Source organism: Anoplopoma fimbria, chromosome 20 (assembly GCF_027596085.1).
Source record: "Anoplopoma fimbria isolate UVic2021 breed Golden Eagle Sablefish chromosome 20, Afim_UVic_2022, whole genome shotgun sequence".
Lineage (NCBI taxonomy): Eukaryota > Metazoa > Chordata > Actinopteri > Perciformes > Anoplopomatidae > Anoplopoma > Anoplopoma fimbria.
Window position 1 is genome coordinate 11503295 of NC_072468.1, and position 19484 is coordinate 11522778.

Consider the following 19484-nt stretch of genomic DNA (forward strand, 5'->3'; position numbering starts at 1 on the left):
CCATTTAAATTTTTTATTGAACTATTTCATTTCAACTCAGCACAGAGAAGAAAACATATTCTTCCAGTTTATTGAATAGCCCTCTGTGAATACTGTACACATTTGTTTTACATCTCTACTGAAATATACTGCTGAAGTGAAGAGAAACTGTGGAACATGGGAAGTTGGAAGCCCCCACCCACAACTTCTCACCCTGAACTTAATTTGTTACATTCATGTAGAATTGATAGAAGATTAGAAAACAAAGAATTGTTTGGATTCAGGCGGCCGATTTGAATGACTGGAATGTACAGTAATTTGATACTTAAAGGGACAGTTCAGCCTAAAATCAAACCTTCCTCAGGAAACTGCTTACAACTAGTTATGTTGGTTATCTTGAGCAACTTTGTCATGTTTAGTTTTTTTTTAAACATATTTTGGGTGCTTTGATCACCACAAAGAGTCCCCTACAGTCCCATTATATCAGATAGAAGGCAGACATCTCTTCGGTCGTTAACGCCAACACTACTCACACCACTCTAAACTGATAAATAGCTCTTTAGATAAGAGGATATATATGTAGTTTATATTTGGGGGTGAACCATCCCTTTAACATCGATAGAATGCCTTTTTAAATGAGCAAATAAATTACATATCTTAAACAATTACACGCATGTAGCTAAATGAGTATATGTATGATTTATGATGCACGAATCCAAACAAACATTTTGATAAAAGCTACAGTGACATAAACATACACCTCTTTAGGAATCTGCACACTCCAAAATAATAAGAAATAAATACGGAACTGTATAAGTCTGACCCCTAGTCTGACATCTAAGGCACACATCTCGGGAAGATGCTGCTTCTCTCCAGTGTGTACACATCTGCACGGCTGAACTGCTGTGGGGATGACTGTGCAGATGTGCGCTGGCTAATTTGGTAAACACTCTGATTACTTTCCTTATGGAGAAGACAAAAAAACACCAGCCTTTGAGAGCGATTTGACATTAGAACCCAGATCTGCTAACTGCATAGCTGAATAAACAGAAGAGAGTATCGGAGTCATGTAAGGTTACACACTGTATTTTCACCTACAACATTTTCAGTAGATATCAGTTCAACAGGTGCTGCTATCATACAGCACACAACAGCAATAAGATGTCATGCAGGCCTATTTCTCTCACCGAGAGCATTTGGTCATAATAAAACAGTTTCTTTATCTTTCATTTCGCTCTGTAGCATTTGTTCCTAGGTTAGTTAATATTCAGCATGCACTGAATATCTCATTTATCAAATGGCCGATATCAAATTCTGATTGGAACAAGGAAGCTCAGTTCTGGGATCATGAGAAAACTCACCTGAAGTGAAACACTTGTCTGTAGCCTTACATAACATTGTACTTTGGACCCTATTTATCAATACTCTAAAGTGAAAGGTCCATAGTGTCCCGCTGTCCGCCTGTTGTACAATGCAAATGGTTAGTGGTGGTACAAAAGTAAATCTGCATAGCAAAACGTTCTGGAGAGAAAAATATATTCCTTGTCCTGTCACTCAAAACGTACAGTGATCAGATACATTTACAGCACAGACCAGTCGAGCGAGTGTGACTCAGTTTCCGCTGTATTGCTTTGGGGCACATTCTGCAGCTTCCTGCCTTTTGTGTACTCAGTTCTTGTGCAGTGTTTTTGCATAGAATCCTGAAGTAGTAGTGGCGCGGCGGCGCATGCAGCAGGGGAGCAAATTGGCTGGGCGGGTCAGATGTATTTGTTGGCCAGATTCTGAACATCGTTCTTAGTGAACTCTGAGCTCTGCACTGCAGACAGATGCTCAAACAGCTGAGTCATGTGGCGACGCTCCTCCTTCTCTAGCAGCATTAACACGACCTAAAAAAAAAAAATAGCATCACTTATCACCATGACCCTTAGCTGCCCGGGACAAAGTGGACCAACAAATAAGATATACAAGGTATTTTTCTTAAAAAATATCCTCTCAGGTTGATTTTATTTTAATGCAAATTTGAAAAGCTTCAAAGAATGGGACATTAAGTCTGTATCTTACCGAGAACCTGTCGGTGGTGTGCAGGTGGTTGAGGTGTTGGTAGACCAGGTTGGGGTCTCTCTCCAGGAGGTGGGAGTCCAGCGCCTGCATGATGAAGCTGACGGTGTTTCCATCCAGCTGGGTGCTCAGAAGCTGGGGAAGCATCTCAGGTGTCGTGGAGGCCAGCAGGTCAGCGCAGGCCGCCGTGTTTCCGCTGCAGCGCACCGTGTTCAGGGCCTGGCCAAACTCGTAGGCGTTGGTCGGTTGGATATTGATGGCCATGCCCTCTGCTCCGTGACTGCTCCCTGAGTTAGAAACGCTGGCCGTTTCTTCGTCGCCATCAACCTTAAGACGTGAAAAATTGTTGGAGAAGCTTTAGAGGACAGATGGCAACTTTATGTGGGTACTGCATTCGTGTAAACACACCGACTTTAACAGAATGAGAGAGGCCAGAAGGAAGTAGGCAGGTGTTATTAAGCCAAGAGCACATTCTGGCAAGATTTTTTAATTATTCCAACTCTTTCTGAACTCCTTTTGAATAAATGATATGGTTTTGGTACAGTGATCTAGTCTGAGATGTACTGTTTTTTATTATCAGGTAGTTAATGTCTTTTTGAGTGTGCTATCACAGAGATAGAAGCACAGCACAGAGTAGCAGAGCTGGAGTAGATACTGCATTTAAGTCCTCATTTAGTGTCACAATGTTAGGTGTCTGGTAGCCGGAGCGCTTCTGGACACAGGCCTGCTTTATGTTTCACTGAAGTCGCTTTTCTGGCCTCATGATAAGCACTTTAGTCTTGCTGGATGTTTTATTTCCTTCACCAGTCACTTCTCTTAGGGTGTTATGCATTTAGTGCTGCCATGCAAATCTGCTTGCCCGGGCTTGTTTAGTGGAAACGGCTGCCTACGGCTTTCACCAGCGGTTACCGAGAACAGTCCTCTGATTTAGTGCTGACGCTTCAGATTATCTGAAAAGAGTCCATTTTGAATGTTTGTGAAGGCAATGTTTCAACCATTTTGTTTGCAGTGGATGCAGAGAGAACAAGCAGTTCTGTCTATGGCCACTAAACCAACATCTCCACACATATCACCTAATCTACCGGTATCTACCTCTGTGATGGGGACAGTCTTTCTGGGTTTGGCCGGTGACGCATCGGCGTTGGCCAGACTCTGTCTGAGCAGCACCGTGACCTCCTCCAGCTCCTTCTCGGCCTCCTGCACGTTGGGATCCTGCTGCAGCACCTCCTGCAGGTCGGCGCTGCATGCCAGGTAGTCCTGGTGGAGGGACAGACAATATACAGCTTTATAAATGCAACCAATATGTGCATTAGTGGCATTAATTAAAAGATTTCCCCCTCTCCCCCTGGTTTTAAATGAACACATTTCTTTCGTGGCATTTGTCATCGAACGCAATCTCTCTTCACCTTGAGGCCTTTATTAGCCAGGGCTCGTCTGTAGAAGGCCTTCTTACTGGTTGGCTCCACTCCCAGTGCTGTGTCACAGTCCTGCTTGGCCTCAGCAAACCTCTCCAGCTTCAAGTAACACAGGGCTCTGAACACACACACACACACACACATCACTTGGGATTTTTATCTTTGTCACCAGCAGCTAATTCGATGCATGACTAACAGCTATCATGAGTTTGTGACTCATCAGCTGTGAATCTGACTTGATAATAAAGGCTGGAAGCATGGAACAGATGAGACACGAGATAGAATCTTTCTCTAATAGATTTGCTTTCTTCATTAAAGGCAGGGTTGGTAAATCTGATATTTTTGTTGACATACTCATTTCTGCCCTTGCACTCTGCTAGCTTGACAGCTGTAAGAACTAACAATAGTCATGTTACGTTGCATTAATATAATTTTATGGGAGTGGCTTTGGAGGGAGGCCTGAAGGGAACAGGATGTCTGTCTCGCTAGATTTAGCGACTTTTGCAGCTAGCGCTTTGGGCTACTTTCATTTGAAAAGAGTTGGCAACACAGGGCTGTTTTAGGCTACATATATATCTATTTCTATTGCACTCCTGCTAGCTTCTCAAGATTACCAACCCTAGCTTTAATGTGTTTACAATGCTTTCAGTCTTAGCGGCTATTTGGAAAGTAACAAGTGTGTGTTTTCTCTGGTGTGGCTAAACATATAAGCTCATTTCCTCAGCTGAGCTCAACACACACACACACACGCAAACACGAAGACGAACACACAATAGGGCATTGATCACGTCAGCATCAGGCTTTCCTCTGCGACATGATCAACAATCTACCTACCATTGTGAAAAAGAAGGGGGGGGGGACCTATGTGTCTTTAGATGAGGATAATATCATTGTGGCAATGAATGGAGTCGTGATAAACGGCGCTGAAGCAGGCAGCTCAGCCGTTCTGTTCCGACTTACTCAACAATACCAGCTAATTTACCACCAGTGACAGACTGACGACTGGTCGTGTTCAGCCACGGAGCTGAACGCACCGCCACCGCCTGTCAGATGACAGCCGGGGATAATTAATCAATCTGTTTGTATTTATCCAAAAGCAACACATCATTTTTTCTGGGTGTGTTCTGACATTCCTGCTTTGTGAGGGAAAAAAAACCCATGACAATTATGACGAACCCAAAGTGTGTTGTTCTAACCTGTTGGTGTAGATAGCACACTCTTCTGGCTTCAGCTTAAGGCATTCAGTGTACTTTCCCAGTGCGTCCTGGTATTGGCCCTTCTTCACAAAGTCATTCCCCTCTTGTTTCAACGCTGTGAAACGGACTTCTGCTTTCCTCTCTGGAAGGCAAAGTAAAGTGGTGATTACTCACTTGAAGAGCAATTCTTCTTTCTGTTAAAGCACTGAATCCACATTGACACTTGCAATACATGTTAATTAACCTCCCTTTTACTTCTAAGGAAAGCTACCACAAGGAAAAATGCCAGTGTTCTATGATATAAAGCTTCAGTGTTCAAACCCTTAAAATAAATGGTAGATGTGATGCATGAGAGTCAGCAATCAGGCACGGTGTGGACTGAGGGCTAATCAATCTGCTGCAAAGTGTCTTCTGGGAGGAAAAACGGTACCAGCAGGTCTATTCTTTCATTAGAGTTTAAAAATAACAGCTGTAACACAGCCCTGGGAATGGAAAAAAAAACCCTGCTTGGTCAGTGAACAGAGGTGACATGTCCACTTGTATAAAAAAAATAGGCCTTTAACATTCTCCTCCTACCTTAGTGCAGAGTGAACGAGAAAGCGGAACAAGCTGAATTTTGGTGGTCAAAATGTAGTCTATTGTCTTCTGTTCCTCTATCTCGATGTGAAGCGGTGTGGAAAAACTATTTAGATCCTTAAGATGAGTAAACTACCACTAACAATTCAGGCATTGGAATTGTTTCCTAAGTAAAAGTATGCAATTTATTTTGAAGCTAAATGGCAAAAGAGAAAGTACTCAATGTAAAGGAAAGTGTCACTGTGGGTGTCGAACTGTTATCTAAGTGGTAAATTATTATTGCTTTATGTGTCCTTAGCATTTAACTGTTGTAGCTGATCGAGGCGGAGCTACTTTAAAGGATTTTATACACTGTTATATAGCAGTCAAATCTACAACAATGCATTCTATTTTATAAGATCAAAGTTGGCTTTGTATGAAAAATTTAATTTTGCAATGTTATTGACGTCAGACATGACACTTTTTTTGAAGACGGGTCGTATGAGGTTCTTATCCATAGTCAGTGTATTTCCTACAGTAATACAGTAGACGCGGGCAGAAGCAAAACTTGTTTAAGACACCTAAAAAAATCGATATCAGTATTCTATATTTAGATTATTTTCACTGCTTTACTTTGCCATCCGACTGCCCTTCTCTTTTTTTTTAGGTGACAGTTTTGCTGCTGCCCCCGTCAACAGCCAGTACATTGCTTTAATCCCGTGCTGGTACTTAAGGTTAAGGATTCACAAGGGACCCTAAAAACACCGTCAGAAGAACACAGCAGTAAAATCCTGTGTTTTGGGGGATAAAACTCAACAGTCATGGTTAGGACTTATTTTTAAAAACAGACCTGCGTCTCTGGCTGCCTTCTCTGCTCGAGCCTGGAGGACCTCCGTGCTTGGCGGCTCCTCTCTGCGGTGCTGCTGAGCTGACAGGGGGACCAGGGGAATGTCCGGAAGTTTCTCCCTCCACTCTGCGCCATCCTGCTCAATCAGCAGCCGGCTGATCCTGAAGGAGGACGCCGATCAGTCAATGTGTTACACATAGACACAAAACAATTGAATATAGTCACACGCACAGTTATTAAAATGGCTCAAAGCAAGTAAATGTTAAAGATCCATCCTTTTTTTTTTTTGTTAAATCTTGTAAATATATATGGAGTTTCTCCAATTGCATAACAGAGAGGACATGCCCTCTAAGAGCCATAATTAGCCTGTAGCTGGAGCTGCTTTTAAACACCAGCTAAACCCGTTAGCCACTAATTAGACTTTGTGTGTTTGATGTTGATTTGTTGTAATTTATTCTTCTGAGTATGTCACATTGCAAGTTCTCGCGTAGAGTATAGAAAAGGATTCAAAATATCGGTATAATACTATACAAGGCAGTGATAACTTTTACTCATCCAAAACACCTAATGATATAGTGCGTCACCCAAAATTAAAAATGGATAGCAAGGACACTTTCATCATAGATCTCAGTCATAGGAGTAGCTGCCATGGTCACTGTAATATTCAGCAAAATTCTAGGTTTATGAGGCCAATGAGACCCTTCCATGTGAATATGGTTGTCAAACATCATTACGTCCGTTTGTGTGTTTCAGCACGGACAGATCTCCGTGCTCTCTGTGGCCTCTCAGCTGAAGTGGGAGGTGGAGGCTAATACCTGTTGACGCTGTCTTGCGCCGCCTTCACACCGATGTCTATCTGCAGAACGGTCTTGTAATCCACGTAGGCCTTCCGGTAGCGCTCCAGGGACTCGTAAGCCATGGCCCGGCGCAGGAGGGGCTTGAGGGAGAATGGATGCAGCTCCAGGGCTCTGGTCGGTATAAATAGATGTGATGAGACGGGAGCAAAAGATCAAGTCTGCTGCTTTGCTATACATGCGACTGTCTGAGAGCCCTGTGACAGATTTCAAAGTGGACGTGTTCTTGTGTTTATTAAGTATATAGCACTAATGTATGTGTTGGTGAACTGTCACACAACCCAGTTTGCCCTTGAACCTGAATCATAAGCAAACATACAGAGTATTTAAAGGCTTTTCACATGGGAGGTTCCTTCAAGTTATCCTGAGTTTACTGCTTATGAAACTTCTAAAGAGATTAATGGCAAACCCTTACAACACACCTCACTGCAAATCCCCTAATAAATCAATAGCAATCTCCTAGTTTAGTGCGTTACATTTTGTTGAATGACTGCACAATAACATTGAGAAGCTGTGCTGGATTCTCAGGGTACCCAATGTAAATTTGTAAATTTGGGTTAACACCCACAGCTAACATTACTTCTCACCCCACATATTCACACAGTTTTACGAGATCAGTGAATATAGTCTCTCACCTCGTGCAGTCCTGTATGCACTCTTGACTGTTGCCATCTTTAAGATAGCAAGCTGCTCTGTTAGAGTACAGAGTACATAAATCCTCTGGACTGTCAATCCCTGTGTAAAAAAAAGAGACACAACACAGAAACAGCATTATGTAACTTACCAATCCATTTGGGTTCTGTTAAACATAATATCTGTAACAGTGCCAAACATTTAAACAGTAGGCTTTAAAGAACCCCTTGGCTGGTTTAAGTGTGGCTTTAAAAAGCCAGGATGTGTTATGAATCATTTTTAACGGTCAGAGGCTGAATCAATCAGTTTGATGTGTTCTGACACAGAAACACCACAGAAACATGGCGTACTGCTCAAGGACATGGAATTAAAAGTTTAGTATCTGCTACATAGTCAATATCTTGTCACACTATGCTGCTGTATATGTGTGAGTGTTGGATAATGGAATCCTGTAACGACTAAAGAACTTTATTAACCTAAAATGTATTTTATGTCAGCCTAATGAATGCAAGACTGTTTTTAAAGCTCCATTCACACGCACACATTTATGTGGCAACAATTCTGTGTCTTCACTCGCTCACCGTTCTTCTTGTTTAAGTAACTTGCAGGTTTTTAGCCAAACTTGTTGTCTGAGATATGAGTCCTGATGAATCAAAGTTCCTTAAAGTCTTTGTTTGGACCTTAAACAGCCAGCGGGTCTACTTTTTATTCTTCTTATACACCCGGCTGTTTAACCGCAGTAGCACAATGAGCTCCAGGACTGACGAGGTTAAAAACACAAGGTAAATGACGACCCAGGAAAAGCTCATCAAACAGGACGTTTTCTCCTCAGACTTGCTGAAAGAGACTGCACACAGAGCGCTCTCTCCACTTTCCCCATCACCATCACTGACGCAGGCAAATTGTGCTTATACTGTGCATTACAGACAAGAGCAGCTTTCTTCTGCGTCACTAAATACAGTCAGCTTAGCATGCCACCTCATCAGATGAAATTGGTTTATGAATGATGACACAGTGAGGCAGGAATGATGATGTCTCTGCTCACACTCAGGAAGGTTACTGTGACACTAGAGCATGTATGTTAATATGTTAGAGGTGAAAAATAGGGCATCCGTTTACCAACCTAAACCAGCTTTGAGACCCTGTTAAAAACAGTTTGAATGTCAATATTATGACATGTGTCCCTTTTTGATTGACCACCCCATGTTTAAAGGGGTTCATAGAATGTATCCTCATCTCTTATCTCTATTCTGTCTGCATTACGTGTAGCCCTCCCTACATCGGACGGATGACGAACCTTGGACCATGTCCAGTCACTTTCCCATACAGCAGCACAGTGGGGCAGTGGAGTATATTATAGCAGCCCACGTATTGACAGGGAGAGTATGTTCCATGGTGGGTGAGCCTGACAGGAGGCAATTTCTCTTTCTCCATCAATCTCTTACTTTCTCCCTCTCTCTGAGAATTATAGCTTTGCTGTCCTACAGATTCAATTTCACAGTGAGTGGTTAGTGGTCATGTGACCTGGAAGGACCTGAGCTGAGAGGCTTAGCACCAGGCTGAGGCTGAAACATAAACACTGTCCGTATAAGCCACACAGGACAGACACATTTTGACGCATCAGTGCAAAATCACTTGACGCACAAAAAAACGGCCTGACCTTTAGACTCCTCAATTGTAAAATATTTGTAACTGATTCGAGACTGCGTGTGATCTAATGTGGACAGCTTCTCGGAGGGATCATTTCTGTTGTTTAGGTATGAATCTTCTCATGGAAAATATCATTTTAGGTGTATTTTTGTTATATAAATATATCCTGCAGTGTGATAAAGCAACAATAACTAAATTGAAGCACAAGCCTTATAACTGCAAGGTCATGACCTTTGATTTACGATCGCATTGGACAGTTATAGGACACAGTCTCAAAGCATTGATGATTAAACAATAAAAAAAAAAAATATTCAATTAAATATGGGTGACTTGTGATGAAACATCAATCTGTTAAGCTATGGAGCAGTTGTTTATAACACACTGCTGTCAGATTAAATGATCCTGACATGGAGGAATAGAATAAATATCACTCCAATATAACAATATAAACCAAACACAATTGTACACACCATGTGACTGATCTGCCAACCACCTTGGACTACAATAACAAGAACAGCATCGACCATGATCACCCGTCCACCCTACCTGATTCTGTATAGCCTTGAATGGCTTGTGAGTATTTCTCCAGTGCATCGGCAAACTGTCCATTTTTAAATAGCAGGTTCCCTTCATTCTTTAGCCGGGCCAGTGGTGGGGGCAGGGCTCCGCACGGGGCATCAAGGTTGACAGATTCCCCTGCATTTCCTCCCACCGGAGTTCCTTTACCGCCGCTGCTCTGATCTGCCGGGACTGAAGCTGTCGAGCCCCTCTTGCTCGTTCCATTGGCTACCTTTTCCTTTGGGTCCTGCGAGACTTTGTACTTGTCAGAGCTGGCTCCTTTGCTCCTCCAGTGTCCATGGTGGGAGCTGTTGAACTCGCTGTGAGGACCCCCGTCGCCTCTGCCGTGGGGCTTCTTTTGAGCGTTACCCATGTCTCCCCTTTCGCCAGGAGCAGCTGAGCTCTCCTCCCCTCCCACAGCCTGGCTGGGTTCAACCGGATGAGCTAGAAGGGAGAGGGGAGGGGAGGGAGAGGCAGAGGGAGAGAGAATGGGCAAACACACCCACAGGAAGGAGTCAGCGGTTACATCACAGTGGGGGAGGGTTGAACACACATGACATAGAGCCACTTCAGAGAGGGAGTTCCAGGAAGCAGCCACTCTCAATAGTGAATAATGAAAGCGCTGGGTGGGGGCAGGGCAGATAACACACACGCATAGACAGTATGTCACGTTACCCAGATGGCCAAGGGGTGTTTCCTCTTTCTATTTAGCACAGGCAGACAGAAGGGTTTGGGATGAAAATGACTGCCCTACCATAACCAGAATTGCTAAAGCTTCCTCAGATGTTTTGTTTAAATCAGTGGATTACAGGGCAAATCCTTTACCAGGCAGCTACAGTGAGGACTAAGTAAGGCACATATATACAAATGTACTACAGTGTAGTGTATAAATACAGTAGTTCTAGAGTTCTAATTTATTTGAAGTAGGGCAGCTATTATGGACTATTTGATGCAGACAATCGATATTCGAGAGTCTACAGTTTATCTTGTTTTTCCCATACATTTGGATTGAGCTTTAGTAATTTGTTAATTACTTAATTTGGTTATTAAGTAACATTCCATTCCATTTTCCGTAACCTGCTTATCCTGTTAAGGGTCGCAGGGTGCTGGAGCCGATCTCAGCTGTCAATGGGCGAAGGCAGGGTACACCCTGGACAGGTCGCCAGTCTGTAGCAGGGCTTATTAAGTAACATGAATAAGACATGTTCTAAGCAGGATATTTTACATTTGGAAAGTAAACCTGCCAGTTGTCTTTGGTGGAAAAACTAGGTAATAACAACAATGCTTTTAAACTCTCCCAAATATATATATATTTTGCATTTGTCCTACAATTGTATATTACTTATTGCTATCAGTTGATAGTATCATCCATGCCAAATTATTGGTCAGGCTCTACTGTAAAACTAGACAAATGTTACCCACCATAGAGCTATAGATCCACTGCACTAGGTATATGGTTGTTGTTTTTTTTAATTTTAGATCAGTCATAATAAATAGCGAATAAGGGCCTGTTTGTCTATGCACAGCCTTGATACATAACGGATGCTGATTTTAAAAGCTAATTAAACTGTCCATGTTGTGTTAAATATAGCTTAGAGGACATGACCCTCATTTATATTGATCATAGATAGATTTTTGGATGGATTCAGGGAATTTTTCAACAGTCGCTGGCTTGAGTCTCTGTGTCTGTGTGTGTAAATCAAGGATATATAGATATGGAGATCCAAAAAATCTCACCGGTCTGTTCTGCTTTTGTCTCATCGTCATCCTCTTCTACTTCTTGGATGAGGATCTTTTTGCCTTTGCGTTGCTGCTCTGGTTGACATTCCTTCATCTTCTTCTCAGTTTCAGACAGAAGTTGCTAAACCACAAATAATTCATAAAATTAGAATTTGAACAACAACCCAAGTTCTGTTAAGTAGTCAGCAAAGGTGACACACCTACTGGCACCACAATCACCCATATACCACTCAGCTTAGCTTTTCCCTATTCACCTACAGTACATCAAAATCACTAATACTTAATTAATGGACATATAAACAATGTCTTAAAATAAAATCAATCATCAACTGTCAAAGAACAACTGAAATAGCTACACCGTTGTGTAATTACAGTTATAGACTAGGTGTGATTTTATTAAACCTTGCAACAGCTGCAAGCTGTTTTTAAGCGCCTGATCTCACACAAATACAGGGACACCTAGTGGACAAAAAGGGCTACTGGCATGTCATCATCATGCCTCAGTACTTCTACCTACAGTGGCTACATCATTCTGCGGCTCTTCTCTTAGCACTGCCCTCAGGTCCTCAGCAGCCATTCGGAAGTTGCCCATGTGGTTATGAACAGTGGCACGACGTAGCAGAGCTGATGATGAAAAACAAATCACGTACAGTATTGACATACATATACTGAAGCCACTGTTAACTCCTGTGCTGTAAAGTTGCAAATGTGGTATCAGAAAACCCTTGTGAATTTTCAAAATGGTCTTCACAAAAGTACTTTGAGGGAGTGGAAACATGAATTGAAGCCTGCATTATAATCACATTTCTGTTGACATGCATTTTTTGTAACTCGATTAAAGCGCTATGGTACAAAAAAAGGAAAGCACCTTTCATATTGCCTGGTTCCAGCTTGAGTACCCTCAGACAGTCGCTCATGGCATTGTGCCAGTGCTTGAGCTTGATCTCTGATTGAGCTCTGTTGTTATACGCAGCCACAGTTGGTTTAATAGAAAGGCTCCTGTAATGGAAGGCCAAAAATAAAACAAACCTTTATTCATAACAAGGATAATGGACAGACACTTAGAGCACAGTAAGTGGGAATTGAATCAGACCTAAATGATAACAGAAGTCTAATTAAATGCCAGGGAACATAATATAATCCCCTTAAGAGATGTAGAATGCTTGCTATAATAATTGAGTTGTCTTAAGAGCCTGACCTGGAATAGTATGCAACTGCCTCCTCATAATCGTTTGCTCTGAAAGCTTCATTGCCTTTGTCCTTTTCCCGATTTGCCAGAAGCAACTTCTCCTGTTCTGTCAGCACTGGATGTATTAGACCACACATTTCAAACACAAACTCACACATTTTAAGTAAACACAATGCCAATGACAAGAAAATATATATGAGCTGCTTAACATAATACATTACATGTAACATCCACTTTAGTCTTGATTTTGGGGTGTCCTGTGTTTACGATGACAGCTGGATCATTTTTGGCCAAATTCCCGCTGATTCGTTCACATTCTTTTTCGACATCAAACCTGGAATTAAAGCAAAATATATTTGGGTAAAGGAATATTTTCTGCTAAATGATGCTCTAGAGAAGCATAACCTGTGGATTAACTGTGGATTAACTGTGGATTATTGTAATGAAAGATTCTAAACTGAGGCGTCTTTTTTTTTTTACAAAGTAAAATGCATGGAAGCTTTTAGGTACAGAGCCTGCAGTTAAAAGACAAATGTAGAGGCAAAATGACTCACTTGTCCCATTCTCGATAATCTCGTGGGAGAGGGCGTTTTGAAGAATTCTTCTTTTCTTTTGGAACTGAAGTCTGTGATGAGATAAGACTTAATTTAAGTATTTTCCTTGTGTACATAATGTGTGTGCTAAATACCATTTTTACCTGACTAAGTGGAACGGAGCAATTGAAACCTCTTATTGGTGGAATGGTTTTATTCTCTAAATCATCAAACATTGACTGCTGTTTAAGTGAAGTCTCAGTCTTTTTGGTTTCTTCTTGCCACGTCTGTAAGGAGCAAAGTAATTAATATAGAAACTCATTTTCAGAGAAATTTAAGAGGGGAACAGGAGGTGAGCAGGATTGATAAAAAAAAAGAAAAAAAAGAAGCAAATCTATGATGTGTTGCATGCCTTCAACTCATCAACAATTTGGTTCCACTCATCATTGGGGAGGCTGGCTGCTGTGGTCACGGGGTTTTCCTTCCTGAGAGCTCGGCTCCTAGGGTCCAGTTTCTCCAAGTGACTCTCACAGAACTCGATTAAATGAGGATAAATGCCCTCGTCACCAGACCTAAATACAAAGCAAAACGTTATTTTCTGAAAACCCGAGTTCCTAGAAAAATGTTCAGTCAAGTTTATTAGACTGCACTGTGTCATGTTGTACTCTCTCATGCAATTTGTGTTGGTGGTAGGCTTATGCAATCTATTTACAATACTGCATTATTAATATAAATATAAAATAGAATATTTGATGAACATACAAAACCAATTCTATCTCTTAACACCTCAAGCTCAGTTATGTGACTTTTACCTAAGCACTCTCCAGATCATCTCCAGGTATTTCACATCTTTGCATTGTTCGATGTAGTCATAGTCCAGGTGCTCCACGGGGACCTGTCCGCCGAAGTCAACGGTGGTGGACTGGTTTCGAGAGAAAGTTGCGTCTGCGCTCATACCTGTGGAGAATACAGGTCACTCAGCTATTCTATCAAACAACTTCGTTTTGTTAATAGTAGACTGGTAAACTAAAGTAAGCTAACCCAGAATAACCTAGAGTTACCCCACGTGAGCGTCGGTATTTAAGAGCGTTGAGCTTTATTTAAAAATACAAAATACGATGAAACAACTTGTTAATAGAATTTTTGGAAATACCGATAAGTCAAGACAACATTTTCAATAACGAAATGTCAGTGTTCCTCGTAGATTATACACGTGATGTTAATGTATTAAAATGCTTTACCTGCTGCTTTTTTTCTTTTACCCTCTTTGGCCAAACTCTCGCCTGTTACCATGGTGACCACACGCGGAAGGAAGTTGCACTCCAGAAAGGAGGAAACACGTCACAGCGTCCACAGTGGCTCCACATTTGAAAACGTGGCTGGTAGTTGCCTGCAGATGAACATGAAACAAACAAACAGCGGCAAGGGGTGAAAGCTGAGTCCTGGAACCGAGCAGGAGGAAACAACGTTTCTGCCACGGTTTATGCGTTACCTTTAGTCCAGTTTTGTGAATAGGTAAGTGTTTTGTTATAATTCTATTAATTCTAATTCTACTAATGCCTACTAATGTTTTGTTTGCAGCTCGCTGGTTACCGTCATGTGTGTGTGATGGGAAGCCTCTAACACTACCGAGCAGTGGTTGTGGTTCTAGGAGGTTAACGTTGTCAGGGATAAGTTGTCCGTTTGTTAGACTATGTTGAATGTAAGTCGGTGTTTACATTATTGGGTTCAACTTAACGTTATTTACCCGCAAGGATAGACGGGTAATTTATTTGGACGGGTGGATTTAATTAATCCTCATGGCTCTTTAATATTATGTGTGTTTATTGTGTGCTGATTTTGTAAATTAATGAGGGAAATGACACAGACAAATGTAATAAAACGCATCCAGATTTTAGGCATGTCATCCCACTACACGATAATTAACCTGGTAATTGACCCAGGTGTTTTCACATCATGCTAATTGCTTTTAACAAAGATGTCTGTGGGACTTGAGGAAGTCATACAACACGTTTTTTTTTTAAACTTAGTCTTGAACACAGTTAACTGTTATGAATTCTACATCCATTTTAAAGCGTATTCTTACAATTGCGCTTTATTTGTGCAGGGTAGCGTTTTTTAATTGTGGCCTCCTTCTCTTGCATGCAAATGGCAAACTGCTATTTATTTTTCGGGGACGTTATTAGATGTAAAGTAAGTGAAAAAGAAGTGACACACTGCATTCCTGACCCTCCTCTGAGCCCCGGGTCTACTGTCAGCAGAGTACCACTAGTAGGGCTCAGCTGTTGGTTTTGGCGGCTATAGCTCACTTTAAAGCGGCATCACAGAGAGCACGCGACGGGGGATTTAAATCGAGAACACGCCCTCGCGTAGCAACGCTGATGATGCTGATGATACAGCTGCGAATGTTTGGTGTTGAACCAGCTGACTTTATTTGACAATTTGTGTTTTAACAAACTGCTACCGACAGTGTCAACGCTGAAAACCACATAAATACTTTGGACGTATTTAGTTTATCACTTGGCTCATCAGTTATCACGATGCGAGTCCAACGTTGAATTAAAGCACGGTAAGACCTTGCAAACAAAGGCAACATTTAAGCTCGCTTTCCTAGATTTAATTAACTAACGATAGCTGGTTGATTTACCAGTTCATGCTGCTCAGTTATCCTTGTGATCACTTACTACTTTCTTGCTGTCTGCAGGTCAGTTGACATCTACTTGGTGAATACGGTGTATTCGACAAAAAGTGCACACAGGAGGAGAAAAATGCAGTGCACTCCTGAATCAAACGTCTACCTTGAGAGCTGCAAAGGCCAGCACTCTTATGATGATTGCTCCGACAGTGGATACTCAGGTTTATTCCACAGCCCACAGAGCATCGGTGGAGTGAACTCCTGTCGGTCTTTGTCTCCAGTAGAATTCAGTGAAACGCCTAAAGAGAACATCTGGCTTTCTGTCACGCCCAAGGAGAGGCCCAGAGAGCCAGTTAGGTGTTTGGGCAATGACCCCAGGGGGCTCCAGCGGCCACCAGCAGTTAGCTGGTGCGAAACCCCTAAAGCGTACAAAAGAGATGCCCCAATGCGACACAGACTTCTCATGTGCAAACCCACCACCGATGTCAAGGCTGACAACACAAGATCGCCATGCACCAGAAGGGCAGAGTCTTCCATCAGTGTCAGATCTGAACACTGGCTCGATGCATCGTTCGACTCTCTAGACACTTTGAAATTGGAGCAGGACCTGCCGCTATCTGGAAGGAAGCGGCGTCTCCTCTTCACGCAGGTGAGGACCTCGACTCTTGAAGATGGTAAACTCAACTCCAGTAACCTTTCCAGTTTTGAGAGAAGAGCTTCACTCCCGGATGCAGATTTCAGTGAGAGCAGTTCTGCCACTGATCAAATTGCTATTGAGACTCCGTGCTTTACCAAATCCCTGCCTGCTCGCTCTAAGGGAACCTCTCAGTCACCAGTCAGCGGTGTGACAAATAACCAATATGACAACTCAAGCCTCCTGTGCACACCGTCATCTTCACGCACACCCAAATATATCAGGTACATGCTTTTTTTTTTGTCAGTTTCTAAATTTGGTACATTTTCCCAGCTGAATAAAGAAATGTTCCCTACATTCATCCAAACATGCTTCTATTAACCACCTTCTTACCCTGGAACAGGTCTGTGTGTGAGGATAGTGGCTTTAGTTCCTTGGCCCTTGATAAATCCCAAGACTCCTTGGTTGACCATGATGGCTCATTCCTGGAGCTGCTCCATTCTGCCTCCAGAGGAAACAATGAAACCCCAAATCAGGCAGAGGCAAAGCGGCGCTCCCGTTTGCAGCGTCAACATAGGCTTTCTACACTAAAAGAAGGGGGCTCTCAGTCAGAGGAAGATCCAGCAGAGAGAAAGCACGGAAATCTTCAGCAAAGCCACAGTCTTTCTAAAGAAGATGATGTTTTTGCTCATAGTGACACCCCTCGCAGTGCCCTTTCTGCTAAATGTAGTTATAGCATGACATCTGATATTTTGGCCTCTGCAAGACAAGACAATGCCACCCCACTAAGAGCAAATACAGCCAGGCCAGAAAACACGACACCCCTCAGCACAGCTCCTGTTAATACAGATGTGACTCCTCTCAGGACGACCCCCGTCAATCTCTCTCTGACTCCAGCTTTGCAGCTGGTTCATGCTATGTGCCAGCTGAAAGCACACATGTTTTTTGGCCAAAGTCCAAGCCTAAAGGAGCAGCTGAAGTCCACCGCAGCGCTGACCAACACCCCAGTGACGTTCACAACCACCATGCCGCTGGCAGGGCTGATTGGCAGGAAGATGGGCCTGAGGAAGGTGGACATTCTCACAGAGCTGAGGAAGAGGAACCTCAGGCACATCCTGTCTGTCATCCTCAGCCACCTGACCCCTGAGAGCATCTATATGTAAGGAGTTCATGTTTAGTCACATACAAAGTAAAATCATATTTGCTTTCATATTTTTGATGCATCTACTGTATGCCTCAGTTTTCTTCTCAAAGGCTAAGCAGTTTGATTTCCAGTTTGTCAATCATTAAACTGATTATGGTGACTTGTGATGGCAGCATTTAAGTTAAATATTAGCCTGTTACTCAAAAAACAAAGCTTTAACAAACAATCAAGGACACAACCTTAATTTAATGTGCTGGAAGGCTAGAAATGTTGGTCTCATGCATACAATTGTTTGTATTGGGCAGGTGCGGTCGGGTGTGCAAGAGATGGAATGAAATCATCCAACAAGACAAGCGAGCTAGTTTTAAGAGGAGAAACTACCTGAGTGAAGTGGAGGCTGCTCTTGAGGTAAGAGATTTGCCATATTGGCCACTATTGCTTATGACCGGCCAATGTCAAATGGGTCTATCAATATACAGCCGTTACTCAGGGCTCTGTGGCTTTTTGATGTCTTTCTCAAGCAGGTTTTTTGAAAAACATTGGCTATGACACTGATGATCAACCCTGTAAAAAGTAATCTATTAGAGATCAGTACATCAGCAGATTTTGGTCTGATGTGATTCACTGTAAAGTAACATTTGGATTGTCAGTACGGGTATCGACTAACCGTGGCTAAAAGTTGAAATGAGCTAATTTTGTATCGTTGTCTTACAGCTTGGTGGTGCCGTCCATGTCCCCGACGCAGAGACTAGACTCGCTCTGCTCAAGCGGTCTGCCCTCAAGACGGTTCAGGCCCAGTCTAGGACGTCCAGCTTCTGCACCCCACAGTCAGGAAAAAGCACTTTAACCCCATCAAAGCACAGCACCTTCAATTCAGGCAGCAGCAGCAAACGAGATAAATTTCTAGAAGTGAGTTTGAAACTGATTACACGGAATTTGGTTGTATAGATTATATGTAATGTTTGGATATATTATATAAGAGTTTGCATTGATGTTTAGTGGGGATCTAATTGATTTTACTGAAGGAACTCCTGTGGGAAGTTAACATAAAACATTTATTTAAGTAATTACATTTTGTTTTTATTGCCAGGTTGCCCAAACCCTCTTTAACGATGAGTGCCTCAAGCCGTGCCCAAGATGTCAGCATCCTGCGAGGTGTCACTCAGTGAAACGGGAGGGCGTGTGCAGCAGAGCCGACTGTGATTTCCAGTTTTGCACAGCCTGTTTGTGTGCTTTCCACGGCTCTAGAGAGTGTGGCAGCCAGTCTGTAGGCCGCCACAAGAAGGACATACTTCTGCCAGGAAGCGCTCAAAGCAAGCGAAATGTTAGGAGACTCTGAGCAGAAGGTCAACTGTGTATTCCTGTTTGTTATGACGAGGTCACTTCCATTTTTTAATGCCTATTGGTGAACACAAGGCATAGCAACAGGGAAAGTGATATTTAGTCACATGAGAGCAACTTCTCTACTTATCAATGTCTTTGTGCCTGTTTTGTACTGTATTTACTGTATTCTCACGCTTTTTTCAACACAGTTCTTAATTGTGTTTTTAATTATGAATGTGAAGGAAGTCTTGCCAGCAGAACAATGACTGAATTTTGCTGTTGATGTATTTTTTTCCATACACATTGATCAACTGTACAGAATGTTTTTGGGAATTCTTCAACGATTTTCAGCTTTTACCAATGTGTTTTCAGAGCAGTTTTAAAATAAATTTGATTTTTTTAAATTTGTCTCATTTGTGAAATAATTGGTCCTATTTTGGACTTAGTCTCTATTGTAATCTGTAAAGATGAATTTGTTTTGAATTTTTTGTTAGTGATTGGCGCCATCTAGTGGTATAACCTATCCTGGTCTCAACTGATA

The 19484-nt window shown here is 42.2% G+C and overlaps 2 protein-coding genes across 3 annotated transcripts; one reads left to right on the forward strand and one right to left on the reverse strand.

Annotated features, from left to right (window-relative positions):
* Positions 1 to 8: 8 nt before the first annotated feature.
* Positions 9 to 14530, reverse strand: LOC129109369 (sperm-associated antigen 1-like). Its single transcript, XM_054621407.1, has 19 exons — positions 14449 to 14530; positions 14020 to 14164; positions 13620 to 13779; positions 13372 to 13494; positions 13229 to 13299; positions 12896 to 13008; positions 12684 to 12789; positions 12354 to 12484; positions 12003 to 12109; positions 11483 to 11606; positions 9734 to 10189; positions 7540 to 7639; positions 6866 to 7018; positions 6054 to 6211; positions 4649 to 4790; positions 3444 to 3570; positions 3130 to 3294; positions 2041 to 2364; positions 9 to 1865 (listed from the first exon to the last, which is right to left on the reverse strand). The coding sequence occupies exons 1-19, from the start codon at positions 14498 to 14500 to the stop codon at positions 1737 to 1739; spliced, it is 2886 nt and encodes a 961-aa protein (XP_054477382.1). The 5' UTR covers positions 14501 to 14530; the 3' UTR covers positions 9 to 1736.
* Positions 14531 to 14563: 33 nt separating this feature from the next.
* Positions 14564 to 19314, forward strand: fbxo43 (F-box protein 43). 2 transcript variants are annotated; one of them, XM_054621405.1, is made up of 6 exons: positions 14564 to 14722; positions 15912 to 16760; positions 16880 to 17635; positions 17926 to 18028; positions 18335 to 18529; positions 18711 to 19314. In XM_054621405.1, the coding sequence occupies exons 2-6, from the start codon at positions 15976 to 15978 to the stop codon at positions 18957 to 18959; spliced, it is 2088 nt and encodes a 695-aa protein (XP_054477380.1). In that variant the 5' UTR covers positions 14564 to 14722; positions 15912 to 15975; the 3' UTR covers positions 18960 to 19314. The 2 variants fall into 2 exon arrangements, with proteins under 2 accessions (XP_054477380.1, XP_054477381.1); XM_054621406.1 differs by lacking the exon at positions 14564 to 14722 and adding an exon at positions 15613 to 15776.
* The last annotated feature ends 170 nt before the right edge of the window (positions 19315 to 19484 follow it).